At 42.3% G+C, this 23326-nt stretch overlaps 1 protein-coding gene and 1 long non-coding RNA gene across 5 annotated transcripts in view; one reads left to right on the top strand and one right to left on the bottom strand.

Moving 5' to 3' along the window:
* EDAR (ectodysplasin A receptor) overlaps positions 1–23326 on the bottom strand; it is a 70956-nt gene that overhangs the window by 39859 nt on the left and 7771 nt on the right. Inside the window, exon 1 of one of the 3 annotated variants that reach the window (XM_042039439.1) lies at positions 21427–21514. The exons of 1 other annotated variant lie outside the window; for it this stretch is intronic. In XM_042039439.1, the coding sequence (XP_041895373.1) occupies positions 21427–21459 (33 nt within the window). In that variant the 5' untranslated portion in view covers positions 21460–21514. Of the gene's footprint in view, positions 1–21426; positions 21515–23326 lie in introns of those variants that run through there. One more of the 3 variants, XM_042039432.1, reaches the window with a different exon arrangement.
* LOC121669885 lies at positions 1174–21813 on the top strand. 2 transcript variants are annotated; one of them, XR_006017922.1, is made up of 2 exons: positions 1174–3931; positions 13114–21813. It is a non-coding gene; the product is annotated as an uncharacterized LOC121669885 (long non-coding RNA). The 2 variants fall into 2 exon arrangements; XR_006017921.1 differs by having other exon boundaries at positions 13017–21813.

Genomic DNA, 23326 nt, shown 5'->3' with positions numbered 1-23326 from the left:
CTGTCATCGTCTCTCCTGCAGACTGCTGAGCCATGCCAGCTCACATCTTTTCACTGTGATGCTGGATGAAAGCAGTGACTCCGGCATCATGAGCTGCTATTTTGAGTTGGATGCTCAAGTTGCTGAAAAAGATTTTTCTGGCAGAATATCCTTGCACTATTTCCACTACAAAAATATGCTTTCATCCTCAAATTCTAGTGTCTCTTTTTTGAGGACTGAATGTATTACATCCCAGTTATGAGCGCTGGCAAGAACAGTTCTGCTTTAAAAAGAGCTGGGAAATTGCTCCCCTTTGTCCATTAACTTCACCGAGTGTCTCCTATGTCACTTGGTGGCCAACTCTGAGCTCAAACTACAGGAGGATGCCTTCATAGATAACATCTATTTTAACAAAACAACACAAAACTATCTATGTCTGCAAATATCCATTGCAGATATTTAATTGCTCTTTAAACAACTATGTTAAAATTTGGTTAACTCCTTAAGTGACCTGAGAGAAATGGTGTCACTAATTGCATTTAACTGCCATCCTGAGCATAAAAGCAAAGCAGAGAGATATGTAATGTGTAGAGCCTAGAAGATGCTATAGTGAAGCTTATATATTGTCTTTTTGGAGTGCATCTGCAATGGCTTAGTGTTGGCTGCATTTTTTTTTCTATGTGAAAGACTGCAGGATGGCTTTCACATGGAGACACTGAGCTTCTCAGAAGCTTTGTGTAGTATAAAGCAGTGACTGCTCCTCCAGAGCCAGCACCTCTGTACTTTGAAGATCAACAACTTCGAAGAAATATGGGAAGCTTTGATTTCATACAAACCCTAAGATTTTCCAATCATTAACACTATGGGGCCCCTACTAAACCAAAGTTAGGGCAATCAGAGAAGGAAATTTCCAGGCAGGGGGTGAAGTTTTAGAGGACTCCATCTTACAGATTGCGGTAAAATCAAGACCCAAGGACAAAAGAGCTGCGTGATGAAAATATATGTTGTTATCTTTCTAACTTTTTTTTCAGTCTCCTAAAAAGACAGTGCATTGAAAATATACTGGAGTGCCATGCAGGTAGATTATTGCTTGCTTGAATTTGCATCCAGAGAAAGCACTTGCTGGAGTCAAGCATCTGCTTTGAAAGAGTCAAACAGGTCAAAAGTCTACCTACACTATCATATGAGTAAGCCAGTGCTAACTGAATGTTTTTGGAGAAGTACAGGAAGGGGGAAGACTGTGTCTTATCTGCCAACTATTCTCAATTCTAGCTGTTGGGATGGGACCACATTGTTTTGAGTTTATGCAGAATAGAAAGCTTCTATGTACATCAAAACTAGCTGGAGGAATGGAGGAAGCCTTCTCCTTGTCTGAATCAGCTCACATACAACTAGGTCATACTGGTAATACCTCCTTCAATACTTTCTGGAGCACCTTGAGGTGCTGCCTAGAGTCAGTTGGTGTAGTAACTTCCCCTCCTGAACAGGAGAGATTGGGAGAGCTACCTCCCAAATCAGCTTGATATATTTTGATTAGCTAAGTTTTATGTTAAAAACATGTGTGTGCTGCTTCTGCAGGGCAAGTTGGAAAAAACCTTATGCACAGCAAAGGGATGCCTGCACATGTGATCTGTGATCTATGATGGGACAGGCACTACAGCAGCTGGGAGGGGAGAAAGGTGGCATGGATCGGGCATGTGTGGTTTAGCAAGATAACCAGCCTAAAAGGACTCATACTGGGTGCTCCTGGGCTCTGTGCAGGCTTGAGAGGAGCTGGTGCTGCTGCCTGCGCAGAGCTCGGTGTCCAGGCACCAGGAGGAGACAGGAGGCAAGGCAGGACATGCATTGAACCCACTGTCTTAGAGCTGAGAATTGTAAATCAAATAGCTTTGAAGAGCCAGAAGCAGAAATACATTGTTTACTCCTTAAAGCCTAAAATGTTATACAATTTGGAAACAGAATGGATGAGACTTTGTAGAATGAGAAATTTTGAGGTTTTTGTTCCTTTTATAAACAGCTTTCCTCCCTGGTGGCTGGTGGGACAGCAAGACATTAACCCTTTCTAGCCATTTCTTTTGTCTTCTGTAGAGCTGGAACAGATGTTGGTAGTAATCTCACCTTAAATTAAACTTAATTTTAATAAACATGTTTCTAGGATGCAGAACTCAGCTCCTTTTTTGTGGCAAGATATCTTGACCCCCTCGAAATCATGGCTTCTGGATTACCATATCTCCTCACATCCTTCCGTTTCACTACACTGTAGATTGCAAGTCACACTAATATTAACGTATTTGTTATACCTAGAAGCATTGTTTTACAGCCCTATAGGCATCTAATAGTGATTGCTGCAGAGCTCTTGCAAACAGGTCCATGGTTTCTGGAGTCCAAAGGCATATATCGTAAAGTATTTCATGGTGCTGGCAAACTTACCTAGCCCAAATTTGTGGGAGGTAGTATTTCTAAGCTAAAAATTTCGGCAAGGTGGTTATTCCTTACTGGTCACAAATAAAATCTGAACCTCCCTTCCTCCAGGTTAAAATGTCTGCAGGTATCAATATGTAAATAACCCAGACACAGACAGTCCTGGATCACACAGGTGACTGTGGTGTTCAGTGGATATAAATAACTATTTACCTCTTGGAGAAGCTGTTTTGGTAAATTCAAGTCTAAGCATGAAGGAAGAGAAACATAAATTTTAGGCCTTTCCTGTCAAACATGCTGTCTCGTCCCACTGGTTTGAAAAAGAGCAGTTGCTTCCCTTAGAACAGCAGGAAAGCCTTGGGGAAAATTAAAATGGTGAGAGATTCAGTATGTAAAATATACAGTGCAGAACACTGGAGAAATCTCAGTCTGGGCATGAAGAATCACTCTTGACACGACTTGGAAGGATTTTTATCCCTCATTTACACAAAATTGCATCTGGGGGATTGATCAGTGTGCCTGCTAGGTGAGCCATCTACTGGCTGTTCAGTGCTGTGCCCAACAGCTGACCACCTCCATGAACTCCAAGTGTTAATCGGTTGAGGAAATCTAATGCAGAAGGATGTGTGCCTCTGTGAAGCAAGATGTTGTCAATTAGTCTGTTGCTGGAAAATATACTTCGAAGAATTTTTGGAAGAAGAAATGCCAAGTTTCTAGTTAAACTTGTTGAGTATCTCTGGCAAATTTGAGTAAGAACCTTTCTCTGGAGAGACTATGAAAATAACTGCTCAAGCCAAGTAAACGAAGTACTCAGTGTGACAACTTTTGTCATTGTGTCGACTCCGATTTTCACAGACTGTGATGAATGCATGAGCGAGAAGCTAAAATAACACTAAAGGCTGGTAAGCATGGAGGGGATTCTGGGAGAGGACCTGAACTGATACTATGAACTAAACCCGTAAAGTTAAAGCACCTTAAACCTCCAAGGCTTCTTCTGAAGGTGGCTGCTAGAGCATTCTCAATCTACTTACTTAATTAATTTAACATCCAGCATGAAGGAACCTGGAACAACCTAAGACTCGCATCACCATGAAGCTATGAAAGCACTGAGGGCCACACAAGTAACTGCTCTCTCATGCTTCACATACTTGCTGCTGACATCCTGTGCTTAAGTACTGCGTGTTGGCAGTGCTTCTAGCTGCAACTTTATCTGAGATGTATCTGTATGAAACTCCCTGACTGTGCTGCAGCTGGAAAAAGGGAGTCTCCTCTCATGGGGAATGACAAGGTCTTCCTCTGTGTATATGAGAAACTGCTCTACAGTGTGAGAAAGGACTAATGCTGCCTTTCCAACCCATAGGAGACCCGGGCAGATCTCTGATGCATATTCTTAGGTGGCTCAAACACAGCATGCCACTGTGTAGTGCTGCTCTTCTTCTTGGCCTCACATTACTGAAGGTTATCCTGCAGGGAAGGGAGGCCGTCCTGGAAGTGAACTGCAGTAATGGAGGCTGGAGCATGACTTGTACAGGTAAGTAGACTTGCAGAATTTGTTTGTTGTGTTGCATTACAGGGAGGGGCTGAAAGACAGAAGGATAATTCCCATGATGGACTGACTGCTGTAGATCGGTTTGGAAGCGGCAAATATGGGAAACATTTTCTCTCTTATGTAAATATGCTTATTTCTCTAAAGCCTTGGACCTGTCTTAAGAGGGTGAGCTCATGTGCAGCTGAATAGGCTTTAGTTATCTTCCTATGGATCAGTCTGACAAGTTGCCATAGATGGTTCAGATAACTTAGAAAACCTGTAACCATTACTACACCCTGCCTTGTGTGCCTCCATGGCCCACTGGAGCCCTTACAGCTGGATACAAGCCAAAGCAGCTTCCAGGCTACTTTGATATATTTTGGCACTAAGCCAGGATAAGCAAAGCCCAAGACATGCCTCAGGCTCTGTGCTGAGGCCATTGTTGCCACATGGATATATTTCTTCTGCTGTGCAAGCTACATGGTGTGCATGCAGTAGCTCCTGGTCACACCTTGCATGGTGCTTTTCTGCCCTAAAACAGATGGAGTCAGCCCAGCCTTGTTTTCTAGGTAAGCTTTTTTCCCCTGTCCTTTTGAGATTTTTCTCCTGTATTAGAGATTTAAAACCTGTCATCTCCAGCAGTGTTTACTGGAAGGCACAGAGGGACACAGCTGTGTCTCTGTGAACAGTCCCATGCTCCCTGTGTGACTGCACTCACTTCCATCTGGTGAGATAGGATGTATACTGAGGTGCCTGACTCCAGACCTGTGAGGGATAGAGACCACAGTCCCTAGACTAGGAGGGGCTGAGACACTTGAGAGGACGTGGGTTGTCTGAATAACCCTGTTTCAAATGTACAGCCTGGCAGTTGAGGATGAACAAGACAGCTTCCTCCCTGAGGTGAACCATCAGGCACAGCTGTGCAGGTGAAACCCCCCTGAAGTCTGCAGTGAAGTTCTCAGTGATGCTGGCGGCATCTGGATTTGAGCCATGAGACACAAAGAGCACATTCTGTATGGCAGTTGACACAGTTAATAAAAGAGGATCATGTAGATGAAACTGGTGGGTGTTCAATGCACTCAAAGGAAGTAGTCTTATAATTTCCCTATCAAAACAATACCACTATAAGCACCAGAGACCTACCCTAACATAAACCTGTACTTAGCAGCTTGATCAGAAACTTGAAAAGTATCTTGAAAATAGCCAAATCTGAGCTCAGAGGATGAAATACAGCACTCTATATATTGAAGTAATGGAATAATCACTAGTACATTAACAATTAAGTAACAGTTCACAGTTACTGAAAGTATGAGAAGTGCCATAGCCTTTGCTGCACCAAAGGGTTTATTTGTAGTCTGCTGCTTGCACTGAAACGACGTGTCACAGAAAGATGAAGGGAGCCTGTCAAAGCCCATTTGAAAAGTCACTTTTTCTAAACAAGGCCATCTGCTTTCATCCCTCTTTGCATTATCAGCTGAACTGCTGGCACCAGGTATTCAAGGAATTTCAGCAGGAAGGAGGAGAGCACAGTATTTCCTTGTCACTGTGATAGATTTGACAGACCATTTGGACAATACAGCTAGCATCGTGTCATGCAAATTGACATCTTGGGAAAGCAACAGGCTTTAGAAACAGTACTCAGCTTACTCTGGGACTGGGATATTTGGTGATGACTAGTGCCTCTTTCACACATGAATCACTCACTTTCATTCTTTAAAAGTGTTCAGAGAACTGGAGGTTGGGATACTTCTGCTACAGACTACCCGTGTTTGTGATTAAAGCGCCCACCTCCGATCTCATTTGTTTCCATATACCTACATCTCAGGGAGCAAGTTTTCTCTGCTAGAGATTGAGCTACTCTCCAGGCTGCTGTACACCTCAGAGACAATTAATCATGTTTGCAAAGGCTATTGTATATGTGGCCTGTGATTAATGGGCATGGCCTTAGATGAGATCCTGGGCTTTACCAAAGGGGCTGGTTTGGCACTGGTGACTGGAGACAAGACAAAGAGAAACACCAGCTTCTGTGCCAAGTGATGTGGGCACCCTTCCTTCAGAGGACTGGCGCCCAGCCAGCAGCCTAGAATGGTCTTTGAAGTATCAAGCTGCTGACAGTGCTGTTTAAGATCAGAAAACAGGCATCCTATTTAAACTGTGTTTGGTGCTCGGGAAAGGGAATGTTACCAAGCTCAAGTCTCAGGAATGCAGGCCTGCAAAGGACCAACCCCGCTCCCTGCAGAGTGACCAAGCAACCAAGGGCTGGCTGCTCTTTCTAGATGAAATCTCTGAACTTCCTCTATGAGGCACAGTCCAAAGCCCATTTCTGTTAAACCTAAAACATTACCCCTCCAGTCACATGCCCCAAACCCACACACTCTAAATGGAAATGGAAAGTATTGCTGAGCACAATACCGTGCTGTGTTTTCTACCGTATGACTAGAAGTCAGTGGCATGCTGCTGTGAAAAGCTATTACATACAATTTGTATAGCTTTCTGTAAAATCCTTCCACGTACTGTGGAATTGAAGTTATTATATGAATAAGACTGAAAAATATGGTCCTATCTATTATCTTCCTTATTTTTAATCACTTCTCATCATCCCACTGCATGGTGTTTCTCAGAAGTACAGCACAAAGTGCTGGACACATATAAACTTTGGGCTTCTGCACTTCAATGACTTCCTGAATGAATTCAAAGGACCCTCGAAACAGTGCCCTAACTTTGAATTTATCCCAGGCAGACATGCACAGTCCTCAGTCCTCATAGGTTATTTTTTTCTCTCTTCCACTGCCTCTTCCCAAGACACAGCTGGCAAACCACTCCTAACTCTGTCAAAGTCTGCCCATCTTTATTTTCAAGTTAAAAATGTGTGCCCTAGAAAAGAGCACTTCCATGGCAGCTCAAAGCTTACAAACTGGATCCATCTTTCTGTCACTTTGCCCAAGGAAGTAACACTTTAGAGAGGGCAAAATGGTTTCTCATTACTTGGAAATCAGAGCTGATTTTGCCCAATCTTTTCTTCAAATGGTTTATCTTTTGGGGAGAGGTTAATTATGGACAACTTGTGGGAATATTTTTCTTGGCAATTATTAGGATGCATGCAAAGAGTTGTACTGCAATATCTCACCTTATAGTGGTCAGGTGCGACTAACCGTATTTCTAGGATCCCCATATGAATGAAGTAGACCCCTGCTTGCTTCAAGAACTTGTTCTCCTATGTGTAGAGGGAACAATATTAATTCCTCTCTGCTGTTTTGGAGGAGTACTGCACAGCAAAGGGCTTCTTTCTTTGTTCATTTACTATACAGGATCAGGTTTCCTGATGATTTCAAAGAAAGTACCCAACCTTGTAGGACCAAGCCTGCTACCCTGTACCTGCTTAGGCCTTTCACCCTGTGCCATGCAAAGATTCAAACCAGAGACTTTTCCAGATATCACTGACATTACAAGGAGGAAGAAAAAGGTGGAACTCTGTCTAAGTGAGTCTTTGATAAGAGGATTAATATAAAACCATACACTTTGCTCATTTAACTTTTTTTTGCAAGGAAATATAAACCAACACTATAATTGTACTTTGGCCTGTGGGAATAATATCCCAGAAATAATGCTTCTACTTAAAGAATAGTAGCTTAAGATCTCTGTGGGGCTGCTTCTTTCACTGCAAGACCTATAATTAGCCATCCATTATGGCATTCAGCAGTAATCCTGAGGAAGCCCATATTTTCCCCCCAAGCACCCCACACAGGCATGCCAGAGAGCAGGTAGGGAATGCTCCGGAGTTCACCCTCCTTCTCAACACAGGCAGCTCAGGGGGTGGGAGACCCTCCCTGGTGCCCCTTTGCTGGGGTCTTCAGCAGGGACACCCTGTGGGCACCTCAGTGCTCTCAGGTGTTGGGTACAGTGGTGAACACTAGGATTGCTACAGTCTAGGTCCGAAAGCCATGGTGGTGTGATTTGAGCTGCTCTCCTGCCTTCTTTTTGCTCTGGGGTGAGCAAAGAGAGCAGCTTTCCAGTTAGGAAGGATGGGAAGCCACTTAGCCAAGCACTCCTTTCCTCAGCCTTTGGACCAAACATGGCTGCTTCGGAGATGGAGATGAGTTGGTGATGCTGCAACAGCTCTAGCAGTCTGTGCCTCCAGGCAGCAAATGCTTTCCTGGCATGACTGGAGGGCATAATGGCATGCTTCCAGGGTATTCTACTGGTCAAACTGAGGACTGAGTTCAGACTGTGTGAAATGGTGCATACAAAGAAGATCTGGCCGATGGTGTTTCCCCATGGTTTTGGGGAAGATTTTTGCTCGCCTTACAATAAATAAACAGTTTTATCAGGTAAAGTAATATAAGCACGTAAACTGTTTCACTTAGGACATCCTACATTTGAATTGCTTTGTATTTTCCAAAGCTGTTTCCCAGTTTTACTGTCTAGCATTCTTTCTGAATTAGAACTGAATTTATAAATTGTTTAAGCTACTTAGAAACAGTGTTAACAGGGTTTGAGTGTATGTGAACAAATAACTGGCTGAAAAACTCCTTTCTCTGTGCAACCTATATTAACATTAATGCAAACCCCTCTGCAAAAGTGGCCTGGAGAACTCTGGTGATGGACACAGGGCTGAGGAGACCAGTCCTCATCTTGACACATTTAAGGCAGTGAGACCAATGTACAGACAGTCCCCAAATGTGCCCAACTTCATCCCTCACAGAGCTTCCTCTGAACTACCAGTCAGCCTAAGCTTGTATTTAGGAAAGACATTGAATTCCTAGTGTGAAAGCTCCACTCCAAGTTCTGATGGCGATTGCCAAGAAGACAGGCCCTCCAAGGCTCAGCAGCACCATGTTTCATGGCAGCTCTTGTGTTATACCTTCTAGCACTGTGTGCAAGGTAAAGCAAACAACATTTTTTACAAGCAGTTCATTACTACAGATCAATGCCATCACACATTCAAATTTGGTTTTCATGGATTCAATGTAATGGGCACAAAGATGGTTTCTGTAAAGTACCGAAAATCCGGGATCAAGGGCATGAAGGAATGCAGGAGGGGTAGTTCTCTGCTCGACTTTTAAATGTGATTACTCCTCACAAGCAATATTGTACATTGATCCTCACCAGCCTACTACCACTGTGAGAAACAAATCCATGACCTGCCTCAGATGTAGATACACTTTAACTTCACTTTGTCATGTGTCTTTAATAAAGAAATGGATCCGGAGAGAAGTGAGTTTTGACTTAAAGAAGAGGTCCAGTTTTTCTGAAATTCCAGATGATCTTCTTTTCCATTATAACACTAAGTTGAATGTTTGAACGAAGTGTTAGTGTAAATCTCTAGACACTGCAATAGGTCTTTGAAAAAAGCAGTTTATGTTACCAAATAGGAGCCATTTCTTCATCTAGTAATTTTATATGTCGAAGTATACGTCATATTAGTCATTCAGTTATGTTAAGGCTTGATCTTCTTCCAGGCATCTTTGGAAATATGAGGGCAATTTGCACAAGGCATAGGAAATTTATAGTTTTTGAAAAATAGAGTGATCTCACTTTTTGGACATTCAATGTTACTGGAGCTCACACTCAAGAAACCCCTAGTTTGATCTTATACCGTAGCCAATTTTTTAAGTTCTGTTCTGTGATTTTCATATTTGTGATAATAAGTACATAACTTTGAAACCCTACTAGGGTGTTGCAAAGCGATCGTATTGACATTCAAGGCCGGAATCCACTATATGCAGTGGCAAATGTAAAAGTTGTATTTACTTGGATAGCTGGGAACACCCATGAGAGCAAGGAAGAAAAAATGTATGATATTCTTGAGGAAAAGGAAGTTGTCTAAAGACCAGGAGCTTTCTGGATCTGTTAACTAAGCAATTCCTCTCATTGCTGGACTCAACAAGGGCTCAGCACAGCTGCCCATGTACAGGTGGGTGGTGGCACTGTGGACTCTGCCTGACCCCAGTGTGTCACTTCAAAAGGCAGTGAGTCCCCTCAAGGTCCTATATTAGACCTGCCAAGCTCACATGAACATCTTGCATAGCACAGCTTAAATGGCAGTAGCCAACATAGCCAGGTAAATGAATACAGCTCTTCAGAGAATCTTTTACTCATTTAAAATCACAGGCAGAATAAAAGCAGCACTAAAAGATCTCATCTTTGAGACCACATAAAAGAAAGATGCAGAGTGATTTTCTGATTTCAGGTTATGATGGTAGTCAGGGGAAGAAAACAAACTTCCAGTGGCTGGTGCCCACGCAATTATTTATTTCTACACGAACTGAGGGTGAAAATACTATTTTTCTGACTTCATACCTCTTGCAGATCACCAGAAAAAGAACCACATCATGTGAAAAAGTGACATACAGAGTCAAACCAGCTGTGTTTTTACCTATAAACTGAACATATATGTGTAGGGGCTGTATGGTATAATAAATGAAAGTCATCAAAGGCACTGTTCCTCTGACTTTAAAGAAGGCCTGCATTTTGAGGGCAGGATCAAAAATCTGGGGCCTCACACAGCAGATCTGTTGGATAAAAGGGGACAGGCTGAAGAGGTAAAGAAAAATCCCCGAACTCCTCCTTTACCTGAACAAACAGAGCCTGTTAAGTGTGAGTACAGTGATTGTAGCTTCCCAGAGCTACCCAACTCGTCCTGAGAACATCCTTATCAAAACTTTTTAATGGTGATGGCTGTGATTAGTGTACAAGTAGCATGAGGCAGAAAGAAGCTAAGGTGCAGAAATGTCATTGCACAGACAACCTCAGCTGTGTACTGACCAACACTGCATTTGGGGTTCTCTGATTGAAATCTTCAGGGAGTTCCATGTTCAATCACTTTGTTTTGAACAAAAGCTACAGCTTGTTCACACTGTTTCTCACTCCCTTCTTAATTGTTAGAAATTAATACCCTTGACATGCTCTTAAACCACACTATTTGGAAACTATTTTACAGTGTAGGCAAACATTTGAGCTTAGTGCTAAATATGCGGGTGCTGTGCATACACAAATAAAGACTGTCTCTTTCTCAGAGATCTTACAGTCTGAAAGATAAGAGATGAAAGAGCGCTTGGAAAGATGAGTAACCAGGGGGACTGTGGGAGGGGTTCACGTCAGTTAAAATGTAAAAACCTGGATATCATTCAAAGAATGCACAGATTTTGGTCCTGGAAGTGTGCAATTTTTTTTATGTGTAACAGTTTTGCAATTAAGAAAAAAGCTGAAACTGTTGACATTTTCTTGTGCCTGGTTTTGCTAGGACTGAGGTAGCATGTTGCTGCTAATTCTACTGACACCCCCAAGCCAACCTGCTACCATTGTCCTGCGCACAAGACCCAATGCTCTCATTCAAACCACTGGCCTGCTTGGGCTTTGACCTTGAGTGGGGTTAGATCTGGAGATCAGATGTCTCTTGGATATGATGGATAACTTTACATTTAAATACAAGAAATTTTTAGCCTTTTTAGCTTGCATATAATTAGGAAAGTTATGAATCAATAAGTAAACAGAAATAAATGTGATGTAATCAGCATGTGCAAATTTCTATTACTCAATTTTGCAAACATTTCTTCAAACCAAACCTACCTATCTTTAGACATCAAACATGGGTTAAACACAAGGACCCCCAGACACAAGGGTACCAGGCTGCTCTCTCCTTGGGAAGGAATAGCTGGAGTGTAGGCTGCTGGGGCACAGGAGCAGGATGTTCAGCACTGCCCTGAACTCTTGCTCATAGTTGCCTCCAGGTTTCTAGATTCACAGTTTTTTGTTACTGGAGATGGAGGAACTGGTCATCAGGTAGCACTTATCATGGTCCAGCTGTGGTGTGGTTGATATCCATGGGTTGTAACTTCTTCATATTCACTTTTCATGTGACACTTGCATCCACAATGAAAGGACAAAGATTAATTCTTCCTTCATTCTTAATGTGGTTTAGTACACATCCGATGGTGCCTCTCTGGTTTTGGGATCACACCAGGATAGCTTTTTCCTCAAACATTGTTTGAGATCAGACTTACTGCAGATCACAGAGATGACAGAGATGATTTTGCTTTAGCAATGTCAGAAGAGTTCAGATGCTAATAGGAATGACGTAGCTGCAGATTTTTTTTTTTTTTTTTTTAAATCTAGCAAAGTGCTAGCAAAATGCCACATGCATATGAAGCAGGCTATCCCTGGCATAAGGAAGTTGTGTGTCTGTTGTAAAGGCAAAGCTTGCCATTGCCTCGTGAATCCAAGTGACACACTTGGAGCCATCCACATTTTGATTTCAAGCCAGTGAAAACCAGATTTTCTTTTTGCTAGAGTTGCTGAAAGGTTGGTGGAGTGGGAGGCAGCTAGTGCCAAGGTAGAACTATGCATGTTTCTTGTCATATGTCTTCAAGTGATGCATTCCAGAGTTCTTCATTTAATCATCCAGAGATAAATAAGCTACTACTTATTAAAATCTAATTAGGTTTTAAGCAGCACAGCGAGAAGATAATCTGTGTTACAGAATTCCTAGTGGCAAAACATCCAGGATTTTTTACATGTAAAATCATGAAACTACTATGATGCTTTTGAAGTTTTAACACACTCGTGCATTTGCTTGAAAACTACTATGCAAGCAGTAAACAATCTTGCTTGGGTCTGATTCTTCAAGGTGCAATACAGATAGTTCTGCACTTAACTTCATGGGCTCAGTTCTCACAAGTCCAACACAGCTGATAATATTTTTGAACCAAATGTTTGACAGCGAATGCAATAAAAAAATCTGTGGTTTTAATATCGATTAGTTCCCTCACCAGAAATTACATTCCCATTAAGAGGGTTAACAAAGACACTTTCAAAGGAAGAAAACCCAACACAATGCCTTTTTCTTTTGCTTCTCTAATTGCTGCAGATGTTGTGCAGTTGCAACTATGAAAAGTTAAATATTATGTCTCTGTAACATTTTTGATCTTCATTAATTATAGCTCAGAAAACCTTACAAAAAGCAGCCTGCCTGTTTAATACAAATAAGATTAATTGCATGGGTGTTCAGAAAATGAGCCACCAGTAGTTAAACAAAAAATGTTTGTCTTTAAGCAGCCCTTGAATGATCCTTTTTTAAAAACTGTTACAGGAAGTGAAGAGGCTGCCAAATTACCATGCCCGTGAGCCCCAGTCTTATTATCAGCCTAAACGAACGCACACACCCTGCCACTTTCATCCTCTTCCAGGTCCAAGAAAAAGAAAAAGGAGGCAAAAAAACCCAACCAACCTTCCACACAAAGAGGTGTCTCTGAAGTCTGGAATGCACCCTGGCTGTTTGAAGACAAGATTTATACCTGACACCCTCCTTTAAGCTCATTGTCGAGACTCGCCTGTGTTCAAATCAACCGCAGACTGGCTGCTGCAGGTACTTCATCTTACAACAACCACATCATCTAAGATAAATGCACCAGGAATTGCTATCACTTTGAGGTGAAAGAAAAAAGGGGGATGGGGGGAATCAAACCTCTGATGCAGGTAGTGGGTGGAGGAAAAGACAGACATGCATGAAGGAGTGTGCAAGGGTGTGCCCAGGGAAGAAGCCAGCGACAGCCGCCAGCCTGCGGCATGGGGCTCAAGGATGAAATGGGTCTGGCTGCCTGTGTGGGCACCTGTGTTTTGGCCCAGCCTCTCCTTGCCTTTGGCAGCCAGGCTGTGGGACCAGGCGTCAGGCAAGATCCTTAAGCCGCCCCACTGCCAGGGAAGCGGTAACCTCTCGGGTGCTTGTGAAGGACTGAAAGGAGCTTTTTGACTTGGTGGGAGATGATGGAAAGGACTGTGCCATCAGTTCATGTAATTCTCATGTTTTCTGAGGCAAGCCTGATTTCCTCATTTTAGGATCCTGTCCCTAAGTAAGCTGATTTCATTCAGTTTCTTAAATTTCTCTGGAGGAAAACCCTTCATAGTAAGGACTTAATTTTACACTGTATCCATCTGATGGGAGGCAAAGCTACAGAGCACTGAGGTAGGCGAAGCAAACAAGAGGAGAGACAGAAGAGTGTGATCAGGGCAGCGTCAGGCTGTAGAGAAACACAGATGAACATCCTAGAGCTCAGGCTGCTGAAACTGTAGCATTAGTAGGAGTTGGGCTAATTACTGGAGGCTTTGAAGTGATGCAGGCAGAAAACGTCAGTCATAAAGAGAGAATAACACCTGGTAATTGGCAGAGATACTTATTGCCTGTATCACTCTATCGCTCAAAGGCCCAAAAGAAGTTGGGGTATAAGGATGCAATTTGTGGTACAGAACCAGCTGAGGAGTATTTTTTGGGGTGAAGAATTACCATGGCATTTGGAATAATGCACCATTAATCCAGGGCATTAAAAAACAATTCTGAGGAGATATTCTGAAATTACACTGATAGAGAAAAGAAGGTAGAAAGAATGTCAGCATAGGTGGTCAAGGTAAAACTTTAAAGCAAGAAAAACCTGCCCTTCTGAAACATTTCATGATGCCTATCTTGGATCCGGAGACCAGAAAGCAATATAGGATTAGCAAAAAAACTAAGGTCCCTAAGGACTGTTCTAGCACCACAGATTTCAACTGCTATTGGGCAGCACCCAACAGCATGTTCTGTATTTAACCCAACAGAAAGATCTATATTTGGTTTTCTGGTTCTCCTTTGTCAAGCAGTTAAGACTCGGAGCTCTACAGGGCTTCTTCCAAAACTTCTGGACTGACAGGGATGTTTGAGATCTGGGAAAAGGGAGCTGGTTTAATCCATTTCAGTTATAGAGCACTTTCTATATTTAGGATTTTAAATTATGTTTCATTAAGAATGCAAATTATGAGCATTTCTAGGACTCCAGGTACTTGCATGTCCCAGCTAGCACATAAACCTCATGTCGTTACAAATCTGAATACAGCACGTTAAGTTTGCAGCAGATTTAAAATAGGGCAAAAGGGAGGCGGGAAGAGAGCTTGAACAACACATCCAACACTTGCCCACGTGGGTGGGAGGAAAAACATCTACACTAGCACTGAACTGACACAACTGCATGTGAAGCTGCAGCATCAATTTCAGCTTGGCCACAGGTACCCTGTTCCATCTTTTGCAATTGAAAAACTTACCACTTATAATTCTTTTTTTAATTCTCTTTTTTTCTGTTGGCTGTTTTGTAGTTTGGGTTTGGGTTTGTTTTTTTTCCCATGGGGGGCGAAGTCTTCTCTCTGGTGCTAGCAAAAGATTCTCAGAGAAATCGGTTTCATCAACCCGTGACCAATGTATTGAAAAATGGGACATGGATCCGCCGCAGCAATCACGGGAATATGTTGAGGAAACTTAGCCTGGAGCCTCTATAATTTGTGACACTAAGCTTCTGAGGAAATAGCATTCAGTATTTCATTCTGACATTTCAGCTCTTGACAGCCCTACAGAATGCTGCTTGAACCTAAAGTCAAATGCAATAAACTGTGCACAGCTTGGCCAAAAAAAAAAAAAAAAAGCAAGCATAAGCAAGGCCAGTTCAGATTGCCCTCCCAGGCAGCCACAGGAGTGGGAAACAGAAATACATGGCTCTAAGCAGTCTCTTCCTTGCTGCCTGCCTGTTAAAAATGATGGCATTTTCAAGAAGCAGTTGTAGGCACTATTAGTATCTTCTGATCTAAGCACAGAATCATAGAACCACTTAGGTTGAAAAAGACCTTTAAGATCATCAACTATTAACCCAGCACTGCCAAGTTCACAGCCATGTAGAATCATTGTGTACTTCTTTTCCCAAAAGGATCTTCAGCATCTCTCAAACCAAGTTGCAACGAATAGTGGTAAGACCATCAGAAGATGAAAATATGAATATGGATGACGAACTTGTACATTAAACAGGATTGTTCACATGGTTATTTGTGATTGACTACTTGGTCAGAGTATAAATGTATTTTGTAGGTGTACACACTGTGCATCTTTTGCTGGTGTTGAACAGCTCTTACTGCAATAACATGCCAAGAAGGCTCCAGGGAACTTCTCTCTATACTGGTAATAACTGGAACTTTTAAAAGTACTTCTGAGCTAATAAAAAATGTGAATACTTATTTATATGTTATATGTATGTATGTATGCAGGGCTACGTGGTAAATCTGTAGACACATTTTAGGCTCAAGATAGTTTTTCTGCCTATGAAATTTTGTTTTTACTTTCTCCCTCCTTGGTGTTTCCGATCAAATAATTTTACTGTTCTGAAAATGGAACTTCAAAGTTTGGTGCTCGTTATGTTATTCAAGAATGAGAGCACCAGCAATTAATTAGACAGCAAATGCCCTTGATTCACCAGCAATTCCTTCTCCACCCCCAGAGAGATGCCATCTTTCTCCTCGTCCCCGACCATTTGCTGGTTTTATCCCCATTCAGTCCTTTGACTCCTGTTAACTCAGTTTCCTCCTCACTGCACATGCTTTGTGGGGCCATTGACTCCTTTTTAATGCTGTGTGACTCCTCTGGCTGCCATTTGCCGCTCCACTCTAGCTCGAGCCATACCCCAGTGGAAAGCAGCAGGTACCCCTTCCCCTGCCCGCACCCTGTGCTGTTCCCACAGCCACTGCTCATGTCCCTGCTGCTCTTCATACACTTGGGAGTCCAAAAAGAATTTGAGCATCCTTTCCTACAATCCTCATGTTTGCTGCAATCCTGACCCTCTGTTCTACCTGCTCCCTTCATGCACCTGTTCTCCACAGCCATTCAACTCCCCCATAGAAAGAAGGTGGCTGGACAGAAATCCCAGGCAACTCACTTTCACCTGCTTGGGGCCTAGTGCTACCAGGGCAATGTGGTACCATGTGTCATCAGCCTCTGCCTGCAAAGGGGTGGTCAATGTCAAGATAATCTTGCAAACGGAAATACAGCAACAGTCATGTTTATGACTTGAGAGGGCTGTGAGAAGAGCCCCTTCCTGCCTCCTAGCATTCCTGTTTCTCTCCAAGAGTTGAAGACAGCCTGCCTGGTTCAGAGTCCCTTGGAGTCCCCCAGGCCCTGGTCTGGGGCAGCTCTTAGAAGATGGCTTAGTCCGACTAAATGTATTGCTCTGTGCAAGCAGTGGAAAAACCATAATTGTAGTGGTAGCAATGCACTCTATAGCAAAACCCTGTAATAGAATATGATTTATTTCCATGACCATTTGCTTGAAATAAATAAAGGGCTATAGAAACATCATTTCTGTAAGATAAAACCATCAAGTGCACAACAGCAGCTGAGGAACTACATTTCTTTTACAGCTTGTCTAAAGTGTCACCTTGCAGGGACCTGAGGGCATGTTAAAGTGAAGAGCTTTAAAACAGCAAACAACGAAAGCTAATTCTTCTCCAAAAAAGGCAAACAGGAAGCTTGTTTAAAGGACAAAGCTTTCGGTGCATAGCAAGTGCTTGTGTTCACATGTGTGCTCAGGTTGCTTTTGAAGTCTGTTTTTTTGGCTCCCTTGGCTCTGTCTCCAAAAGACATCTACAAAAACTCATGTATGCTCATAAGTGCCAAACATGTACACGGCGCCTCAGTCACTTCGACAGCAAGTGACAGTTAATTCAAACCATGCGTTACAGAGAGCTCATCCTTTCATGATAAATGATGGTATTGACAGATGAGTTATTTTTACACTGAGCTTAATTATGTCAAATCTCAGCCCACAAGTGTGCAGCAGAAAGGGTAGCATTTTTCTTTGTTACTAATAAGCTGTGTTTGTTATTTTTCTTCTGCACTATTCACACGTAATTAAAGGTGACCCAAACCCACATACATTACATGCCAATGAAAACCCTTTCATCTTCATTGTCATGTCATGACATACTGGATTGACAAATCTGCTAAAAAAAAAAAAAAAAGCCATAAGACCGCCCCGTCTCTTAGCTCCTCATGGTCACGTAAGTTTAAAGCCTTGAGGAAACAATGACTGAGTTTGCCTGTCTGCACGGAATCAGTTCTGTACATTTTTCTTGCCCAGACTGTTTCATATATGAAGCGCCTCACCTGAATCCCTAAGGTCCTGTTTATTTCTCACACATGTATTCTTCTTGTAGGAAGAAGTCAAAGCTGTATACAGAGCTCCAAAATGGTTCTCCCTAATTTATGTGCCCAATAAAGCAAACTTCTCCAAAAGGAGCAACTTCAGTCTTTAAAACATAAAAATCAAATTGTGCTGTTCCCACTCCCAAAGCGCCATCAGCAGCTGAAGTCACTGTGCCTACTAACAGAAGGGTGTATTAGCTCAGCAGTTTCTCACCCAAACCCCAATTCATTTACAATGAATTCAGTGTTCAGAAGATACTATAGTTACTGTAGAACATTTAAACTTCAAAACCACTCAAAAGCCGGGAAATACAAACCTAAGATGACCACATTAATACCACGTATTACCCCTTCACTGAAGTTTGCCCTGCAACATCTTTCTCCTAAATCTCTGCTGTGTTCTCTGCTTGCACTGTGAATAATTGTTCTTTAACCGATTAAAAGGTATTGCTACACCTTTAGTAAGGACTAAAGGCTTACAGGGTATGGTTAGCACATTTCAGAGGAGTATATGGTTTCCACAGATCAATTTATTAGTGCAGGTGTATGACACACTTTGAGTAAAATGGGACAACATCAAATACTCCCTCTGTTTAACTTGGAACAGGGAGCTGAATTTCCAACACCTGCATCTCAAGAGAGTGCCAAAGCCATGGGGTTATTGGATATTTGCAGGAGGGCTACTTTGTGGTTTTGGTTTTTTTATAACTGGGTGTATTTATCCAGATTTTAAGTGGATTCCAAAGCAAATGGGGCTTGTGTGGCCATGAAGCAATTTCCCACACACTTCCGCAGCTTAATTGTGCACACCCAGCCCTTTTCCCCAGAGGATCCCAGAGGTTTGATGGTGCACTACAGCATGTGACAAGGGTGCCTTGTCAGCCACTGACAAATGCACATGGCAGCAAGGTCTTTGCAAATGTCCCAGGGGGAAGAGCTTCAGCTAGAGCTGGCTATTGGCCACAAGACACTGATCCGTCAGAAATCATCCTTCATGCATGCTAGTGTTCCTGGAGCTACTTGCCTCTTAGTCATCTTTGACTTTAACTAGCCTGGACTAATGTCTAGCATTTTTCCTAGGAAAGTTTCCTACTTCACTGGGTATCAGGCCAGATTCACAACAGGAACTGTGCCATAATGGACTCAGTGCTCCGCAGCAGCCACAGAAGGTGGCAGCATCCTTGCTACAGCCAGAGTCTGCGAAGAGACACCTCGAAAGAGAGATCTTCAAAATAACTTGGCCATGACCCTGGCAGGGCTTAGAAACCTGACAAGGCTCTGCCCTACAGTCCTCCAGACTCCCTCCAAAATCCAGCTTATGGAACCTCTCCTGCCACTGCTTCCTATCTTTGCACTTAATAACCCCATCAGCTACAGGGCAACACAAAGCCAAACACCTCCACCTGCCAGCATCCTCCTTTGTATGAACACAGTTTTGGAAGTCTTCCCTCTAAGTGGCTGGGGGCTGGCTGGGTGAGCTCCATGGAGAAGGAACTGTTCAGGGCCCCTGGCCAGGCAGTGTGGCTACGCAGGCTCTCTCAGGATTGTCCAGCTTCCTCCTCTTGCAGCTTTTCTGCTTTGCATGAGACAGTTTTTGTCTCTTTTTTACTCAGACACATGACTCCCAAACGTAGTGACTGGGGCACCACCTGGGTCAGGGTTTGGAAACTGGGCTCCAGTTCTTACTCTGAGCTAAATTTAGATATCCTATACTGAGTATTACCCAGGGCCTATGTCTCCATACACTTGTGGCAGTATTATTTTTCTTTTGCTCTCCAAATTGCCAGTTATGCCTAGGAAAATGTAACAGTTAAAAAACGAGGGATGAACAGACAGACGCCTCTTTTGGAATGCACAAGAGCTGGAGCTGGGGACTGTTGTGAGTAAAACAGCTAAAGTCTCCGCAGGCTGAGAAACACGTTGAGTCCAGATTGCTCACCTGAGCTCCCTGAGCATGTAACAGTGTGACCATTCCCAGTGGGAGGGCTTGACGTGTGGCATGTGGGTATGTTCATCCAGCACAGGCCAAGCCAGGTAAAGCATGTCCAGAAGCACACGTTCAGGCATGCAGGGAACTCACTGGATGCAAACGTGGGCGTTAAGGTATGTAGGTACCTCTGCGGTGAAGAGGAGGCGAGAGTTCTTAGTATCTAAGGTTTAGACTTCTCATGTGAAGTGACTTGTCTGCTAGGCATCCAAGTTCCTCCTTGGGATTAAGTCCTTGAAGATGATCTAACAGAAGGCATCTGCTTCTCGCCTCAGAGTGCTCCCGAATGAAAGACTCAGAGAGTGCCTGGTATTCTACGCACTTTTCACACACCCAGCACTAATTGCTCTTCCGTGACTAAGGAAAAGTGTTTCTTCTATATATACAAAAAAGTGTGAAAACTCAGGATGAAAAATACTGCAGAGTTAAGCAGATTTGTTTATGAGTTTGCATCTGTTCTGCAAAAGTGGACATGCCTATGAAGCTAAGCAAAGGTCTGTGTGCACCTCTCGTTAAATTAATCCATCTAGAATTAGTAATGGTAGGGAAAATACCACAGACAGCAACTTTACTTCTGCATGTGTTTCTGGGAAACTTGAGCTGTTAGCACTGTCTTTGCACTTGGCTTTGGAAGGGGAAAAGCAGATGTCTTTCACTCATTTTGACTAAACTAATACAGTTTGGGCATCTTGTGCAGCAATTGCAATTTTTCTTTACGTTTTAGTCCATCTCTGTTATAGGCACAGGCAACAGCAGATGAAAGAGAAACATCAACAGTTTGTTAAAATAAATGGCAAAAACACCCACGACATCAGGACTGAGGGAAGATCTCAAGTCTTTCTACTCCAGTTGTTATGCCAAAGTTGTTTTAAAAGGCATGAACAGAGAGTTCTGAAAAAACAAAACAAATACAGACATCATGCTTTCCTCTCATTTTCTTTGCTTCTGCGTTTTAGAATTTCAGAAGAAAAAGCCATGCACACAGATAAAATTTCTTACTTCAGCTGCTAAATGCATGTATAATTCCACTGCTTTTGTCTTATTTTTGTCACACATATTTTAAGAAATAGTTTTATGATGCTTCTTATGAGCATCTCTAAAATTCTCCTGGGAAGCTTGTATAACTAGCAAGACCTAACTGAATTAATAAGCCAGAGCACTTTGATAAAGGCGTTAAAATAATGCCAAGGCTGTGCTGTGGATGTTGAGCTCAACTACAGTGTTTTGTTGAAAGCAAGCACTCCCTTCCAAAGCAGCCAGTGGCTCTACCAGCTGTAAGCCCATCACTTCGCAGTTGCAGACTTACAGTGGTGCCATACAAAGCCCTCTGAGCCGCTACAAACCACAAGTTCAAAACCTGACTCATGTCTAGAACTCCGACTCACTCGCTGTTGCTGGCTTAGTCACTGCCAGCAGCCCTACATGCATGTGCTAATCCTGCGGTAGCCTCAGCACAGTTCCCTCCTGTGGGAAAGCCCTGGTTAGTCAGACTTGAAGAAAGGCAGGGTATTGTTAGATTTCTCTTACCATTGTGCTGCTTTGTTCTTCTTGCATTCCCATCTTAATGACAGTGCGAGCTGTTGGCCTTCCACACTTTCTTTGTGCCTATGTAAATTCAGTGTTTGATGCAGAAGAGGCGGAGACGATTTCTAAGTGAAGGGGCAGGTGTGAGTGAAAGGAGCAACCCAACAGCCAAACTATTTGAAAAAGAAACCTTTAATGTCTCATCAGCTCAGCACTTAAAAAAAAAAAAAAGCCTTCATAACTTGTCTTGAAAACTGGAAAAACAGGGTGTCTAGCTATAATTTAAGACATTAATAACAAGAAGATTTTGCAGTTCCCTGACACATTTTGACTTTTCCACAGTGAAATGCTATCTTAAAACTAGGTCTGATTATTAAAATGTGAAATACTGTCAGTGACAAAGAAATTACAGACAGGTTTAGCCCAGGCTAAATTTTAGGACACGTCTGAAAACACCTTTTTTTCCTTTCTTAAATGGACATTCTGCCAAGGATATTTGCAATGCAACAACTTTACAGGACTGACCATGGTCTTCAGAGGTATTTAGTGGCTACCATGAGCACCCCTGAAACTGCAGCCTTGAGATGTGACACCCTAATTAACAAAATAAGTTTCAACAAAAAGTATTTTTCACCTTCAAGCAATGAGTATACACTCTTTCAGCCTGGAAGTCTGCTTTCCAGCACAGAAAACACAACAAAGCAAGAACAAACACATCTTGTTATATGGGAACAGAGGACAATAAAAGACATCTAAATCTCCACATTTTATTTTTATTTCCCTGGTCTACAAAAGGCTTTCAGGCATGGAGTTAAAGCTTAAGAACACAAGTAGCTTACTTGCCTTTTGTTGGACAATGTGACTATTTGAAGCTCTGTGTGTGCTTATACGCTCCACTATTTAAGTTATGATTTACTGAAAACAGGCATATACAGCCTCCTCACCACAAAGTATCTTTACAGTCATCATGGTAATCTTGACAAGAAACCAGAAGTCCAATTTCTTACAGGATTTATTCCCTCTGCTGAAATAGTCATTTTTTCCATGGCTGACTCATCTAGAAAAATTTATGAAGTTAGTAGCAAATGCAAGCATCCTGCTCTTTGCACCTTCAAAGCTATCACGTAAAGATAACACTGTTTTCTTTTAATCTCTTTTTTTTATTACTGAATATTATGCTTACAACAATCCTGCTTTGCTACAGATGGTTTCCTGTTGTTTCTGCCAAATGTGAAATAGCTATAAAACTTGAAAAGGTTCTGATGCTGTCACTGCATGAAAAATTACATCTACAAGGGAAAATTAAATATGAGCCTTAGCCTTTAATTTCTTTAATCTTACTTAGTAAGTGAACTTTTTTACTCCCACCCCCAACTCAAAGCTTCTGATAACACATCCTGAAGGGAAAAACACAGCTATGTATTTTAGTCAGGTATAATGCCTTCATTAACAAAAACAAAAAAAGAGGAAGGGGAAGAAGATAATTCTCATGTCCAGACCAACCAAACAGCCACCAACTCCAGCTGACAAGAGCAGTGCCTTTGGCTCAGTTTCATAAAAGACATAAAGCCATTTCTGTGAGAAGACAGTGAAGTTCCTGTTTTCAGTGCTATAATAAGGAAATCTGTCACCTTAGCAAACAAATTACTAGAAAATGGCTTGTGTAATCCCAAGGGGACAGAGCCTTTGCTCCTTGCGTGGGCAAACCTCAGTGAACTCAGTGACAGCTTTACTTGAATGCAAAAGGAGTATTAAGAAGCACTTCAAAGAAAAATTGAATTTTATACATATGATGAAGAAAACTCTTGATGTTCTGATGCTCTCTATAGGCATAGATTCAGTGTCATATGGGCGAAGGGCTAGGAAAAATGTATTTTACCAGCAAAGTAACTTTCTAAGGCAC

Source organism: Corvus kubaryi, unplaced genomic scaffold (genome assembly GCF_017639235.1).
Source record: "Corvus kubaryi isolate FWS band 111438036 unplaced genomic scaffold, C.kubaryi_AGA036_p1.0 133, whole genome shotgun sequence".
Classification (NCBI taxonomy): domain Eukaryota; kingdom Metazoa; phylum Chordata; class Aves; order Passeriformes; family Corvidae; genus Corvus; species Corvus kubaryi.
Note: the sequence above shows the minus strand (reverse complement) of the source record. Positions and strands in the feature narration are given on the sequence as shown.